General features: G+C 35.1%; 1 protein-coding gene across 1 annotated transcript; it reads right to left on the bottom strand.

Annotated features, from left to right (window-relative positions):
• Positions 1-2,719: 2,719 nt before the first annotated feature.
• Positions 2,720-16,777, bottom strand: LOC306844542 (interleukin-12 receptor subunit beta-2-like). The gene is made up of 16 exons (XM_079376761.1): positions 16,654-16,777; positions 15,917-16,186; positions 15,567-15,839; positions 15,166-15,283; positions 14,812-14,975; positions 14,488-14,624; positions 13,479-13,635; positions 13,311-13,393; positions 10,141-10,339; positions 9,826-10,014; positions 9,560-9,658; positions 8,631-8,786; positions 6,182-6,358; positions 5,398-5,485; positions 5,114-5,204; positions 2,720-4,034 (listed from the first exon to the last, which is right to left on the bottom strand). The coding sequence occupies exons 2-16, from the start codon at positions 15,975-15,977 to the stop codon at positions 3,441-3,443; spliced, it is 2,586 nt and encodes an 861-aa protein (XP_079232887.1). The 5' UTR covers positions 15,978-16,186; positions 16,654-16,777; the 3' UTR covers positions 2,720-3,440.
• Between the last annotated feature and the right edge of the window lie 263 nt (positions 16,778-17,040).

The raw sequence follows: 17,040 nt of genomic DNA, 5'->3' as shown, positions 1-17,040 counted from the left end.
GGTTATCCTTCATGTTCTGTTTGAGGTGAGGGAAATTTAATAGTGCATTAAAAGCTATCCTTAACATAGTAGGCTATTTGATATATATATAAATGTGTTAATGGGGTCCCTGGGGCCCCACACGACAGAACATTAAGTATATGTCTTCCAGATGGTAAAAGATGAAGAGGTAATGGTTGAAAAAACCAAAACACCTTTCCCAACCTTGAATATTGGATGTTTTCGCTGATCCAAAGCATCTGCTCTCAAGTGCAATATTTGGCAGCACTACATTATTTCACGTGAGTACATGCATGATCATAATCATAAAGGGACCAAATAGGTGCTTTTGTAAGGTCAGACTGCCCACCCACCCTTAAAGTTCCCACAAATCATCTTGAAAGGTGTAATTCAGCACCACAATAATAGAGTGGAATGTTTGTGCAGAGAAGAACTATACGAGTGGATGACGTCTCCTCACGTGTGAGATGTTGAACCGTATTATTAAGGGTGACACGTGAACTTTCTCAGGAAGTTTTAAAAAGCTTTGCGGTGCAAGTGTCTCTGCAGGATGGTGTGTAGCTGAGAACCAAAATGAACCTTGTGAGACTCACTGGTTAATGGTATAAATAACCTGTCAATGTCAGGTTAACAAGTTTACACATGTCAAATGCAGCTTTGCAAGTTTTTAATATGTTCTATCTTGCATCTGCCTGTGTCAAAGATTAGAAGAAATCAATTACATTCCCACTTCAAGAATGTATATACATCAGATATTATTCATTGGTTGGTTAAAATATTCATAAAGTGATCTGTAAAGTGATTTGTATTTTAAACAAGAAAATCTCCCTCTAGAATGTATAAACACTCCAAACTTACCACCATTCCTGTAAACTAGCACTGAAATATAAAGGTGTGGTTCCTGTTCACTGAGCTTTGAAACACCTGCAGTTTTGGTATAAGAAATGAATTAGTTCCTTTAAAATATTATACTAACTTTTCTCTTAAAATCTATATTTAGTGGGCCAGCATACATTCAGGAAGTCCTTTTTGAGCATGAGCAGAATGACTTGTGCACCCATACGTATACACACACACACACACACACACATATACATACATACATTGTGCTCATAAGTTAACATACTCCTTGCAGAATGTGCAAAATGGTAATAATTGTAAAAAAGAGGGATCATGAAAATTGCATGTTATTTTTTTATTTAATACTGTCCTGAATAAGCTATTTCACATAACAGATGTTTACATACTCCACGAGACAAAATAATAACTGAATATAAAAATGACCTCATTCAATAGTTTACATTCCCTTGAATCTTAATACAGTGTGTAATTTCCTGGATGATCCACGCCTGTTTTTATATTTTGTGATAGTTCTTCATGAGTCCCTCGTTTGTCCTGAGCAGTGCCTGCTGTTCTTCAGAAAAATCCTCCAGCATGCACATTCTTTGGTTTTCCAGCATCTTCTGCATATTTGAACCCTTTCCAACACTGACTGTATGATTTTGAAATCCATCTTTTAACACAATTTACACATCATCATACTGTTCAAATGTTTACATCCCCTGGCTCTTAATGCATGTTGTTGCCTTTTTGAGCATCAGTAAATGTTTTCACCTTTTGTAATAGTTGTGTATGAGTCCCTCAATTGCCCTCAGTGTGAAAATATGGATCTCAAAATCATACAGTCAGTTTTGGAAAGGGTTCGAATGTGCAGAAGATGCTGGAAAACCAAAGAATGTGCAGGAGCTGGAGGATTTTTCTGAAGAACAGCAGGCAGTTGAACTGCTCCGGACCAATGAGGACCAAATCATCAACAACTATCACAAAATATAAAAACAGTCATGGATCATCCAGGAAATGACACAATAAAATTCAAGGGTATGTAAACTTTTGAATGGGGTCATTTTTTATAAATTCAATTATTATTCTGTCTTGTGGAGTATATGTAAACATCTGTTATGTGAAATAGCTTATTCAGGACAGTACTAAATAAAAAATAACATGCAATTTCCATGATCCCTCTTATTTAGTTTCAATTATTAACATTTTGAACATTCTACAAGGGGTATGTAAACTTATGAGCACAACTGTATATATTCCATAGATGCAATGGTTTGTATACTGTATAAACGGTATTTTCAATCCCCTAACCCTAAAACCTGCTTCTCACATAAAACTTGATTTATAAGCTTGTTTGCTCATGGGAATCAAAATTTACATTACTATTCTTGTGGGAACATTTGGTTTCCATATAACCTAGGGAATACCAGGTACACACACACACACATACACACACACACACACACAAACACATGTATATATAATCTCTCATCCTTTTGTTTACCTCAGATTATTACATTTTCCTTTTACATTTTTAAACTTTTGTTGAATAAATTACTTATCTTCAGTATTCATATTTGATCTGATTCCCTTTCATCTCAATTTTCCTTGAAAAGAAGTACACATTAGCACACTTTTACTGAAATAATTTACTTTAAAATAAGTGTGATATGAATGTAATTTTTTTGGACACTTAATTGCATGTTTATTACAATTAAATGGTATTAGGGTTTAAATTTTCATTTTATGTAATTAGTTGAATGTAAGACTGCTTTTATCACCCACTTAAGTAGGACATTTTATGCACTTTAATTGTATTTGTTTTGACTGTACTTAAGTGTGTTAAGAAACAATCATGAAAGTGTTTAAGTTTTTTTTTTGTCAAAATACGTTTATAGTTCATTGACTACTTTACATTGAGACACTGAACTTGAAAATTGTCTTGACAGGTAATGTAAGCTCAGGTGTTTGCTGCAAATGTTAACTCTTTACTTTCAAGCCTCAGATAACATATAAGATACTGTAAAGATAAGTATAATCTTGAGGGAATTTGCAAAAGTTGTTCAAAAATATGCTTTACTTTTGTGATTCCGCTAGGTGACACTAGTATCGCAAAAACTACATTCTTCACCTTTAAGTGGTTTTTATATAGTTAACATTATTATATAATCTCAAAGTATAGTTTTTTTAAATACACTTTTAAGATTTGAAGTACACTACAAATGCACATTCAGTACAATTAAGCAGAAAAAAGTGCAGTGTGTCATGTGTCTTGTCTTTTGTGTCAAAACAGTATTCAAGAGGAAGACGTTTCTATGAATAAATCAAACAGCATCATAGAGTACAGCTTACTTTTGACACTATCCTCAGAGTGTGTGGAAACCCCAATGTGATTTAGATGTATCTGACTAAAGCCACAATATATATGCAGACAATATAAAGAAAATAGTCTGTCATCATTGTTAAATCACTGAAAAAAAAACTTAATGCTTTATGCACAAGATGATGTCATGCAAGATCCTGTATGGTTGTGTTTATGGCCAAATCACATCCATGCGAATGTAGTTCAGACATACTCTTGCGGCATGGTATTTGAGTGCCTAACCCTCTTCTGGAACTGAAAAACTACGGCAAAGGCCTTGTGGGGAGTATGGGCTGGAATTAAAGCCAGGCCCTCTGAGGCTGCTCTCCAGGTCATTGGGTAGTATAGTTTGACTTGTAAAAGTGCTCTGGTCTATATCTCCTGTTTCCACAATCCTCTCATTCTCTTCCACTCCTCCGTTCTTATTGGAGACTGTCTGAGGGGGAGCGAGGAGCTCTTCAAGAATGCCCAAAGATCCCAGCGCTCCATCCATAGCCAAAAAGCTATTAAGACGTCCATGTATCACGGGAATAGAGGTTAAATCCCAACTGAAGTCATGATGTGATGGAGAGGCCAAGAAAGGGAACTGGTCTTCCTCTTTTAGCTCCTCATCTGTAGTCTCAGAGAAGTCTTCATTTCTCTGTGAAGCTGTCAATAACTGAGGTTTATAAGGAGAATCAATACAAAACAGATCCGTTGTGGGTGTTTCTGTGACATGAAGCACAGTTGGATAAGAGTTTTGTCTCTCCAAAGACAGACTGACTTCCTCAATGGGAGTTAAGGGAGGATCATTGTCTCCAGGAAGAACTTCCCAAGGGCCATGGCTGTCATCCTGAGAGCAAAAAAAAAGGTTTTAACAAGTATGAACATGCAGTATGAAGACAATGTAGCTCCTGCTATTCAACCTCTAACATGCTTTTTGCAATAACAGGTGCAATATTGTATCATAATTTTAATGCCTATGAATATGTTAAATGGTTAATGACAGAAATTCATTAATTAACTGATTTCATCAAAAATATCTTAATTTGTGTTTGAAGATTAACAAAGGTCTTTTGGTTTGGAATGATATGAGGGTGAGTAATTAATGACAGAAATTTCATTTTTGGGTGAACTCTTAAAGTCTCTTTAAGTACAATCAAGATTATTAGGGGTTGTTCACACTGTTTTCGCATTTCTGCATTCTACTTTTTCCATTCGACAGTTTGTGTGAATCAAATCATTGATGGTTTTAGCTTGTGTGGTCTGCTTTTTCACTCTTTTCTTACAACCCCATTTCCAATAGTTGTGCATAGCCACGAGCGAGTTATATATTGACAACAAATAATAGTTTTAGCAACCAAACCTCCATATATAACAGGCATAAACATTGGGTAAGGCCTCAGAAAGGTTAAAAACCATGTTCGAATTAAATACGAACATCGGCACTCTTATTTTACAGTTTCGTATAATCGAAGTTCAGTTTGTTCCTCTAATTGTTTTGACGGATACTGAGGACATGTATAACCATGACATTTCAGCTACTGTGCTTCTTAGTGGGGCAAATTCTGGCGGAAAACTTTCTCAAAAATACTAAATGTTTTGTATTTTTTAAAGGTTCAGTTTTCAGGCCATCTGCTCATATGCCAAACATGACACTACCTCAGTATACTTGTACAGTTGCTGATTTTTTCAAATACATGAATTTCAGTATGCTTCAGAAGAGTTAAAATAGAGTACTTCTATTTAAACACAACATGTTTGACCTTTGAATTAGAAGGTAACCCCCTCCAACCTTGTGAGCTACTAAGAAACCCACATCACAAGATCACTTGTGTAGCATTTGTCTTAGAGAAGGCCTCCAAACTCATAATGCTGCATGTTGATTGTAACATTTAACTAAAATGACCGTGTATAAATAAACAACATTACCTTTAGTAGTTTTATAGCATTGCTGTTATCAAATTTTGGTAGATTTTCAAAAATCCAAGAGACTCCAATGGACATGCACATTTTCATCATTCTGTAAAGAGAGTTTTTGAGAAATAAAAGTAACAGTTATACATACAACATACCTAACTTTTTTATTACATTCACACTGTCTGTGACTGTAACATTATGAAAGACTGCAGGCATGAGCCACATTGTGAAACTACTTGCTCCAATGAAAGTGCAGACACTTAGTGAAATCAAAACCCCCTAGTTCAGCACATCACCTCTGCCGCACACATTTCAGGTACATCAGGTTGGCCAGGATCACCATAGGAACAGCAGCAGCCAAACAAATTCCAGCTATCATTCCACCTGGAGACACATTAAGCACATTAAGATTAACACATGATATGATTTTGTTGTAACAATTATGCATTAACTGTTCCTAATATCTTTAAAAGGACTTTATCGGTGCATACTCTATGAATAATGCATGAATATTATTCAGTGTTTTGAGTGTATCTTGTGCACTGTATGCAACTCTAACCCATACGCTACAAAATGAGTAATATTGTAGTCAGAATGTGCACTGAGCCTCATACTGATTCTCTTAAAGGGACAGTTTGACTTTCTTTCATCAGTAGAGCACAAAAAAATATCTCAAGAGTTTTTTGTTCATACAATGAATGCCAATGTGGACAAATGCTGTTTTGGATCTCATTGACTTTCACTCTATGGACAAAAACTGTCTTCAAAATATCTTCTTTTTATTTCCACAGACAAAGAAAGTTGTATAGTTTTGGAATGACATGAGGAAATAAAGATGACAATTTTTTAATATAGCAACATCACATCCGCATCTTTTTTTTTGTCAAATATTGTACTTCCAAACACTCTTTCCTGCTTATTAATCATTTCAGCAGAGACTTTCTGGAAATACCCATGTTTGTAATTCATTTTGGTCAAACTAATGTGATTTTAAGGTCAAAGTTTCTATACTTAGCTAATCCAACACGACTTTTTTCAATGATCTTTGATCTTTCTCATCTATTTCATAAGGAAAGGCACCTGTTGTCTTGTCTGAACCAGTTTTGTATGATAGTTTGCTGTGAGAACAGCAAGTGACAGGTTTTCCTTTGGGCCCTTCACCCGCTGAATTCCATGCAGAGACCAGGATATCGACACACTCCTGTTGGCCTTGCAGCTCCCAAGTCAAACGTCTAGGAAATGCATTAGGCACAGTTTCTGCAAGAACACATACAACATGAGGAGATGAAGAGTGTTTCTTCCAGGATGTTTCTTTTAGCAGAAAATAATATCAAATATTCATTTGCATCACTCACACTCTACTTTAGCAATGACTAGCTGACTGACAGTTTGTCTTTGAGCCAGGTTTCATGGTTAAGGGTAAAAGATCTAAGAGTAACTCTGTAGAATGAAACATCAAAGTTAAAATGCTCATGTAACTGTTCAGCAGGGTGGAGATACTTAACACTGACAAAAAGCCATTGCGTAATTTTTTGTCTGTTCTGCGTTTTTTGACAACACCGTTATGCCACTGGATAATAACAGGCATTTTTTAGTTACTGTTGTCTGTTTAACAGCTTGGTTAGAGTAGCTTATGTTGGAGACAGAAACATTTGCACATAGCCACATGCTTTCCGCTGTTGTCTCTACTTCCTGTTATGCCTGAAGCCACTTGTTAAGAATAGCTGCTGGGTCTCATTCGCGCCAGTCGGAGCTGTAACTTTAAAGACAGAAATGACACAGAAGACAGAGGCCCTCGAAAGATTCTAATGAGAACTCTAGAGAATATGTGAATACACTGGAATATGTGAATACACTGATGCGCAGCGAGATCAGACAGGGCATATGAATGCCCACTAACATATAAACCGCACTTTCCTCTCTAATAATTTTGTGTGACCACAAGTATTTTATAATATTAGAAAGTCATCTTAAGCATGTGAAGCCCATCCATAGATAGTTTTCAGTTTCAGTTCAAACTGATATGTGGGCCTGTCCCTGTGAGGGTGACATCTTTTTTCCAACACCTCTACATTTTTTTTTTTTGCAGTAGTAAAATATTACCTTGACACAACAATAAACAACAACAACAATCTTAGACAAATCGCTGTAGATCAAGTTAAACTGGATTTTTAAAACAGCACAATAGCCCTAAATAAAATTATAGTACAACAACTTTACAGTTTGAAGGTTTGGGGTCATATATTACCTGTATATATATGTATTTTTTTCGTAGTTTTTTTCTAATAAATGATGTTCTAATGAATGAATCATGACAAAAAAATCATGATTTCCGCAAAAATATTAAGCAGCACATTTTCAATATTGATAATAATAATAAATGTTTCTTGAGCACTAAATCAACATATTTGAATGATTTCTGAAGGATCGTGTGACATGAAGTGACACGACTGAAGACGGCTGCTGAAAATTCAGCGTTACTATTACAGGAATAAATTACATTTTAAATCGTAATAAAATTGAAAACAGTTATTTTAAATAGTTAATATTTTTACTGTATTTTTGATCAAATACTGTAAATACAGCCTTGGTAAGTGTAAGATAATTGTAAAAAATCGTATAGACCCCAAACAGCTGGTTGCTGGTTCTAGTTTGCGATAGCAGGTTTTGAGCAGTTTTAAGATGTTTTTTTAAGATGGTTTTAGCAGGTTTATGCTTCTCTCTCAACCTGGTGAAGCTTGCATTATACTTAGTTTCATATTTTGTTGCATCAGGGTATGACAGACAAAAGAAAAACAAAAACAACTAAGCTGGTTTGAGCTGGTCTGTTGATTGGCTTTATACGGGGTTTTGTGCACTTTTGTTTTGAGCTGGTGAAGCAAGTAGACAGCTGGCTCCCCAGCTAAACCAGTTAAGCATAAGCTTGGCCAGGCTGGAAGTCAAGCTAAAACCAGAATCTTAGGCTTATGCTGGTATAGAATTTTTATTTATTTTTTATTTTTTTTAAAGCATGGATATTGGTTATGGATTTTAAACAATCCACCAATGCAACAAGATATAAAACGTTTTAAAAACTGGTTCCCATGTTAGTTGCTACCAAAATCCTTAACTGATTTAACCTAACTATTTTGTGGTCATAGTTCTGCGACACGCAGAACATCAGTTTTAGACCAGTTATGTAGAAGTGTAGGGGAGTGGGGTTACTGGAAGAGGATGTGAACTCTTTCAGTAAATGGTGGAAAACCCTGCTGTCAAACTGTGGGTGTGACAGTGATGAGTCTCAAACCAAAGACAGGTAAAGTCTTTCCACTCTGCTAAATGCACAAAGGTGCACTGCATCACTAGTGGGGTGTTGTGAAAAAACAATAAAACAAAAACAACAACAAAAAATGATTGGTTTTTATATTGAGACGGTGTTAAGGAACAAACAAAAGTTTTGATTCTGCGTGCCAAACCATGTGACTCCTCCCCTCAGACACACTGACACAAACCACAGCTCAACACACTCACAGACAGCTGTTTTACTCACGGTTCTGAAGAAGTCTCTTGTCTCTATGTCTCTGGAAGTAAATGGTGTAGTTTGTGATAAATCCTCTTTGTTTTTCTCGATCAAGCTCATCCCACTGAATCAAAATCTGGTTTTTCAGTGTATTGTTAATTGATATATCTGGACCAGCTAAAGGCTCTAAAAAAAGAAACAACAGAGTGGATTAAAAGATTAACTGAGCAGGATTAAATAATAATAATAATAAATTTGAACTTTTTTAAAATGCTATTGTATTTAATAAACTCATAAACTGACTTATTTTGACAAATTCTCTGTCACTGCCCTCTTGTGGCAATTTAGAGGGAGAGCAGGGATTATTGTAACACTTTTTGTTTACTGCTCTTTTGTTTAAAGGGGGGGAACAATTTATATTAAATATCTCTGCAAGTGCTCATCACTCTTTAGCTCCGCCCACACGGCACGCCTCCAGGAGCTCGGCTTTTTCCGGAGAGAATCGTAAAGCTGTATCTTTCTTTTATTAAAATGATAAACTAAAGACTTTTTGGAGATATGAAGGATTCAGTACCACTCTATAGGTACTCAAGATTAACATGAGATTGGGTGAAACTGTGTGTGTTAGGTCCCCTTTAAAAAAAAAAAGTTCAGCCTAAAACACTTATGACATATTAGTAATTGCACTAATGTTAATTACATTTATAATTTAACTGAGTCAGATATAATTAAACGTAGTTATTTATTATAAATAGGCCTATGGAAAATCTCATCTGAATTTATATGAAGTGTAAAATAAACATGAACAGTTATGGAAAATGTATACTACAGTTTAAATATTTATATTTATCAAAAAAAAAGGAAATAATAAAAAATAGGAATAAATTACATTTCAAAGTATGTTAAAATGGAAAACAAGCAAGAGAGAGAAACTGCAAATATAGTAAACACGTGCTTACTCTCTTCCTCTGCGTAAACCTGAACAAATGCAGGGTCTGAGACTCCACTGGCTTCTTCAGTATATAAAGAAATGTTATACAGGACACCAGCTCGCATACCTGCAAGAACAAGTTCAGAAATGAACTTCATAATGAAACTTGAATAATGAACACCATTACATGAACTACATTAATCTGCATAACGTTATGCTGCGTTTTTAACCATTTTTATTATTTTAATCCTTAGATGTTAAGATCAATAGCACTAGATTTTGAAAAATTCTTACCTTGTAGGAATGTAAAATTATAGTCTTTTCCTAATCGCTTCCATTTTAAGTGCATTGTACTTTGTTGCCACTGCACAACAAATCCCAGAATGCCCTCCACCTCCTCACTGTAATGAGACACGTCCCATGCTAGAAGCACACTGCCCCCTGCTGCTGGAACTAAATGTGTTATCATGGGGGCTGGTTTACCTGCGACACGCGCACACAGAAAATAATATAACATTTTCATTTAGACTAAGCTCATGTAGATGCCTTGTAAATGAACACATTTTGTGTATCCTACAAAACTAAAATGAATAATAAACAGGTTCTCACCTGTATATATCAAGCTGACAGGTGCAGGTGGGGAGGAACCTGCTGCTGTCACAGCACTGACGTTAACTTCTGCTGCGTTCAGCTGAAGAGTTTGATGAGTGATGTGAGATGGGCAATTCAGTTCTTGGATCTTGCCTTCTTCTTTATAAGATAACTTGTAATATAATAAATCTCCATTGTAATATTCTGGTTTATAGCGCTGTAAGAAGAAGGAGAAATAAATAGTCAACAAGTGAGTTCATGTTGAGGGTAAAGGCCGGTGATAATGTTTTTCCCCCTCATTCTTTTTAGTCAGTTCTTTCTTTCTAGTTGAATGATTCATTCTCAGACTGGACTGATCTAGTTCACAAACTCGCTTCTTGAGTGGGACGGAGATATAAAGAGATAGTCCACCAAAAAATGATCTTATTACGGTTTATATTTTAAAATATATAAAATAGTACACACAACTATCATTTCGCTTCAGTAGACACTGATTGAACAACTGTAGTCTTATGGATTACTGTCATGTTTGCTTTGCATGATTTTTTTAGCACCAACTATGACCACTTGGCATATTATGGATGCTTTTGTAAAAATCTCCATTTGCTTTCCACAGAAGAAAGAAAGTCACATACATCTGGGGCGACTTAAGGGTGAGTAAATGATGAGAGAATTTTCCCTTTAATTTTCTGTCTGCTCCTCACATAAATCTTTCATGAGTCTTCAAAATACCTGGAATACAGTGTACAAACTAATTTCTAATGCTCCACAGAAAGAAAGTAATATGCACTTTTAAAAATTATGGTTCCAAAGAGGGGGTTTCGAAGCAAAAGAACCATTTTAGGTTCCCCAAACAAAAGAAAAAAAAATATTAAAAGAACCATTTTCTATGACATTTTGATAATCTAAAGAACCTTTTTCCACAATAAAAAATCCTTTTGGAAGGTTCCATGGATTTTAAAGGTTCTTCATGGAACCATTGATTCCAATAAAGAACCTTTATTTTGGGACAACATGAAGGTGAATATATAACAACATTTTTTATGACAAATAGTACTTTGAGTGCATGAACTAATGTGGGCTGCTAAACCATGAAACCTCTAGACGTACTGTGAGAGAGCACACGTCCGCCAGTGTATGTGGGACTGTCCTGTAGAGATTTAATGAGTCAGCACTTTCTAAAGTCATCTTTTATGCTGTTGTGTAATGTCAAGATATGCTAATTAGTTTATTCACTCTTAGAATAGATGTATTCAAGAGATTGATTAAAAGAAATCTACTTAGGTGAATGACACTAATATTTCAGACCAGAATTTCAGAAAATTAAAATGAATAAGAAATAATAAGAATTTTTAATGAATAATAAAAATAAGATTTGTGAGTTACTAATCACTAAGATAATGTGACAATGACCATGACTTTTGCATAAATGGAAATGTTTAGATTTTTAAAAAGAGGTTGACATTTATGCTATATAAAGTAACATTCAAAAGTTTAAAGTCAGAGAGACTTTTTTAAAGAAATTAATACTTTTATTCATTTAATTGATCAAAAGTGACAGTAAAGACTTACTTAAGAAAGTTAACATTAACACTTTTAATGTTTACTTGTTGTTCTTTTGAACTTTTTATTCTTTAAAGAATCCTGAAAAAGTATCACAGCTTCCACAAAAAAACTGTTGTTGTTTTTTTTAATGATAATAACAATAATAAGTTGCTTGAGTGCCAAATTATTTCAAAAACATAAAAAATCTTACCAACCCCAAACTGTTCGACAGCAATTTACGGTGCCCGGGAGGGGTCGTCTTCGGTTCACTTAGTTTTGTCGTGGCCACGAGATATTAATTTGTGGGAACGTCATATTAACTCGTGGGAACGTGATATTATGTCGTGGAGTTTAATGTGTAAACAAACCTACGTGGCCATAGCAACCTGAGATTATCAGGGATTCACTAATAGATTATTTTGAATTAAGAAATTGTTATTTTAATTATTATAGAAATTATTACATAATTAAATTATTATATTGACCATAGGCTACCGGACTTTAGGCAATTGCACGCGATGTACACAGCATTCAAGTTTATCATGAATAGGCTAAATGTTACATAAAGTACATAAAATAAAATAGACCTACAAGAAAACATTTTTATCCAATCCATCCCACAGTCTTGCTAGCTGTGTGTGTCCATCAACTGATCGTCTTTTTCCGTAATATTTGTATATTATTATTACATTATTATTATTAGTCTATTATTATATTTTTATATTTGTTTTTTTCCTTCATTTCGATCTCTTTACATAACGTGCTGACCAGTTTTGTAAATAAGCCTACTGTAAATGCTCGACATAAAGCTATGATTATGCTGACTGGAATGTATAGCCTATTGGAAATGCAGTTTAAAGGTTGAATTTAACATATATTTCTTTTTTTCCCCCTATGAATTAATAATTATTAATATTATAGCCTACTGCCTAGTGTTTCGTTGAGGAATGAATCATTCATATAGTTTCATTTGTAAATGAAAACACACTCATTTTATCATTACGCACTGGCATAAATAGCCTACAATCAAAGTATTGGCATAATTGTCAGGCGTTTGCAGTATTTGCAAAATATATGGTAGCAAATAGCATAATTATACAGAACGTTAATTAGGTAAAGCGATACACGAATTGAAAGGGGAAATAATAAAATATTATGTATGAAATAAATATAAAAAATATAGCTCTAACACTTTAATATAACCTAATAATAATAATAATAATATACAAATATTAAATGAAAATGAAAAATGTTTTATCCATCTCTGATAATCCCGGGTTGCTATGGTCACATAGGTTTGTTTATGCATTAAACTTTGTTTATGCATAAAACCACAACATAATATCACGTTCCCACGAGTTAATATGATGTTCCCACGAATTAATATCTCGTGGCCACAACATAATATCACGTTCCCACGAGTTAATATGATGTTCCCACGAATTAATATCTCGTGGCCACAACATAATATCACGTTCCCACGAGTTAATATGATGTTCCCACGAATTAATATCTCGTGGCCACAACAAAACTCAGTGAACCCGAAGACGACCCCTCCCGGGCACCGTAGTAATTTATGTTATACACAGTTTTTCCTTTGTTTGAAATCTTTGATTTATCTCTCCTGCAGGTGGTACTGTTACCTTCCACAACACTGTGACATTCAGAAGTCCATGAGTACTGGTCTTGTTGATGACTCTCCATACATCAAGTTTGTGTGAGGGTGCTAAAACATATAAAACAAAATTATTGTCAAAACAATATGCTGATAAAACACATCACCTAAACTAATGTGAATAAAAAGGAATTACCAATTCCTGGGCTGGTTATATTGAAGGGATGACTCCACATGCTGCAGTTTGTTGAAGTAACACACACCCTCAGCTCAAACTGATAGGGCGTTAACGGTTCTAAGGCTTCCTGCATCAAAATACATCCAGCTTGGAGCTCCTTCACACTTCCCTGGCCCTGATCAAAAGCGATAGCAAAAATATCTAAGACAGCTAATGGATGGCTTGCTTTCAAAAGAACAGTTCACCCAAAAATGAAAATACTCACCCTCAGGACATTCAAGATATAAGTTTTTTTTTTTTATCAGAACAGATTTGGAGCATTACATCACTCACCAATGGATCCTCTGCAGTGAATGGGTGCCGTCAGAATGAGAATCCAAACAGCTGATAAAAACATCACAGTAATCCACACAACTCCAGTCCATCAATTAACATCACGTGAAGCAAAAAGCTGCATATTTGTATGAAACAAATCCATCATTAAGATGTTTTTAACTTTAAAGCATTGTTTCTAGCTAATTTATGAGTCCTCTATTCATAGTATTACTTTCTCATCCCATCTGAGTCAGGAGAGAAATATACACAGATCAAGCCCAACACAGTCCGAAACAGTTCTAAAGAAATATTTCGGTAGATTTTGATGTGAGAGAACAACATGGGACAAACTATTTCACTGCAGGAAGTTACTATGGATTATGGAAATGATGTCTTAAAATGAAAATGTCTCGATGGATTTGTTTCTTACAAACACGCAGCTTTTCAGTTCACAAGGCATTGTAGTCGAAGTAGTGTGGATTATTGTAATCTCATTCTGACGGCACCCATTCTATGCAGAGGAGCAAGTTATGCAATGTTAGTCTTTTTCAAACCCAATGTTCTTATGAAGAAACAAACTCATCTACATCTTGGATAGCCTGAGGCAGAGTAAATTCTCAGCAAATATTAATTTTTGGATGAACTATTCCATTAACCAGAACACATTTTTCACAAATCCTTTTTATATAAGAAATCAGCATTTGACTCTCACCCAGTCCTGGTTATCATGTGCTTCTCTGAACCTCAAAATTGGTTTCAAAATATCTTCTGAGCCATTCCAGCATATTATAGGAGAAAGAGCGCCATTTTCAAACACAACTCGTGCTATATCTGGAGTGCTTGGAATTACTGAACAAAAACAATGTCAAAAAGTCAACATGATTCAGCTAAACACATCTATGCACATTTGGTATGTCAAAATTCATACCACTTTCACTGAGTGAAAGAATAAGATTAAACAATCAAGAGATCATGATATGATCAAAATGAGAAAGTGCTTCAGAAATTAGTACGTGTGTGTAATTTAGCCTCTTACCAATGTCCCAGATCGAGAAGTTGAAAGTAGAGTGTGACTTTCCTAATGCATTGTGACCTCTTACATGGACTTTATATGTCATGTCCTCAACAAACAGCGATCGTGGAATAGAGACATGGCCGTCTTTGTTCATCACATACTGGAGGAACTGGGATGTGCTGTTGCTTTGCATGGACGAAAGACATTAAAGAAAGATAAAACACAAGAAAGGCTGTTTTGATCTTTATCTCTATATTTGAAAAAAAAAAAAAATTATATAAAGTTTCTATGAAATGATAAATATCGGACATACGATAAAGCACCTTGATGTTATCAAACTGTTAAAATAATAACGTTTGAATAAGACACACTTACTAAAATGTCACTGTGAAATTTGTAAATAAATACGTCTCAGTTGTGACCACCAAATAGCAGTTGACATACTCCGAATTTTGGTATGTGACGCAGCTGAATTTCGGTTTACCTGGAGGGTCTAAAGCAGAAAATTAATTAACAGCTAGATATTCATAGTCAAAATCTGGTTAATTGTACAGAATGTACAAAACTAAGTAGCATTTTTAAACAAAGAAGAAACATAGGTTTATGAATATCACAAATGTCATAGAGTTTTGATTCTTACATTTCGATTTCATGTACATGATCAATTGATCATTAGCTAATGCCTCTATCTTAAGCTCCTTAAGCTATATTAACCTTTCAAATCATTTCAACTGATTTAGTTAGAGCGTTTGAATACAGATAACATTTGAACTTACAGCCAGCCTTGAAATCTTGGCCGCAAACAGTGTGCCATGTGTCTCCCTCCTTCACCTTGCAGAGTAGCCAAAAACTTGGCTCATTGATGACTATCTGTGTTCTTATAACAGAGCAATTAATTGTTTCGAAAATGGTCTCTCCATTGAAAACTATGGCGAAGTGTCTGCCACAGCGCTCAGTGTTTGATTGGCAGCCTACAGTCAAGTTGGATCCCAGGTGGATGACATCTGAATCTACTATCAGCTTTCCAACACAACTGACTCTGTAGCAGTCTAAGCAGAGAGAGAACACTATTCATTTATAAAACATTCCAATGTAAAACAAATATAATCACAATGATTTTACTCACCGCAGAATTTGCCGAAAAGGAGAAGAAAGACCACCTGCCAGACTCTGATGAAAAAATCCATTTCATGCCTTTCTTTTTCTGGGTCTCTATGAGGATTAGTGAATATTTTTCTCCACACTTCATGCCTAGTCCTTAAGCCTCTTCTCCTGTCTTCTCTGTTCTCTCAAATGCATTTGCATGAAGCAAACCAGCATATAGTCAGAACAAAAAGTGGGTTGCCTTCCATACCATAATCCCTTTTAAAGATGTCACATACAACAGGTCACACACCTGCATAAAAAAAACACCAAGATAGAATGTTACCAGAAAATGATAAGCTTGCGATCTGTGTAAATAGTCAGCATTCTCATGAGAGATACTTAATGTTACAAGCCTAATCTTATTTATGTCAACCCTGTTTTCTCAGAGTTGCATTGCTCTTTTAAGGGGCAATGACCTAGATTTGTGGTATTTTTGCCTGTTGTGAAACTCTGAAGCGTGTTTCTACATGCATACTTATTAAACCGCCTTTTTAGTCATCAACAATCGTTAACTGCTATCACACCGTTGCTCTACAGGCAAAGCATACACAAAATGAAATAAGCTGATGTTACATTAACTTTAACTTTAAAGTCATGAATTAAAGAATAATGATAATTCAAATAGAAAACTGAAAAATATGTAGTTCAGTAAGATATGATACATCAAACGGCACTGGAAGAAGTGGATATGTCAGAAAAAGAGAAAACCAAACAAACCTTTCCTAATGCACTTTTGAAACAGTGATTTCTCCTCAATTTGGGCTCCTCTCCTGTTTCCATCATAGATTTTCACTAGCTCGATCACTTGACAACTTCACATAACAAAGGCACGTTTGAAGTTAGAGGGATGTGAAAACCAGTGGAGAAAAAGAGAACAACACTCATTAATTCACTAATCTTCCTCATGAAGCCCTATGATGTAATGCCTCTCATTAAACGTGCATTTTACACCCAAACAAGATCTGTTGATATTAAAAAATATACTTATACATGGCTAAAAATGTTAGGCTGTGGAACAACGAAATAAGACCGAATTACCCATGTTCTCCTCACCCGTTCCCTCTCACATGTGCTTAGCGTGTGAAAATGACACCACAGAACAGC

The sequence above is a fragment of the Barbus barbus genome, assembly GCF_936440315.1.
Source record: "Barbus barbus genome assembly, chromosome: 25".
NCBI lineage: Eukaryota > Metazoa > Chordata > Actinopteri > Cypriniformes > Cyprinidae > Barbus > Barbus barbus.
The sequence above is the reverse complement of the archived record's forward strand: the minus strand, read 5'-3'. Positions and strand labels throughout refer to the sequence as shown.

Coding starts and splice junctions, on each gene's coding strand:
- LOC306844542 (XM_079376761.1), bottom strand. CDS start 15,977: ATGGATTTTTTCATCAGAGTCTGGCAGGTGGTCTTTCTTCTCCTTTTC. Junction 15,284..15,566: donor CCAAGATTTCAAGGCTGGCT/GTAAGTTCAAAT, acceptor TTTCTGCTTTAG/ACCCTCCAGGTAAACCGAAA. Junction 14,625..14,811: donor CTTCTCGATCTGGGACATTG/GTAAGAGGCTAA, acceptor GTTTTTGTTCAG/TAATTCCAAGCACTCCAGAT.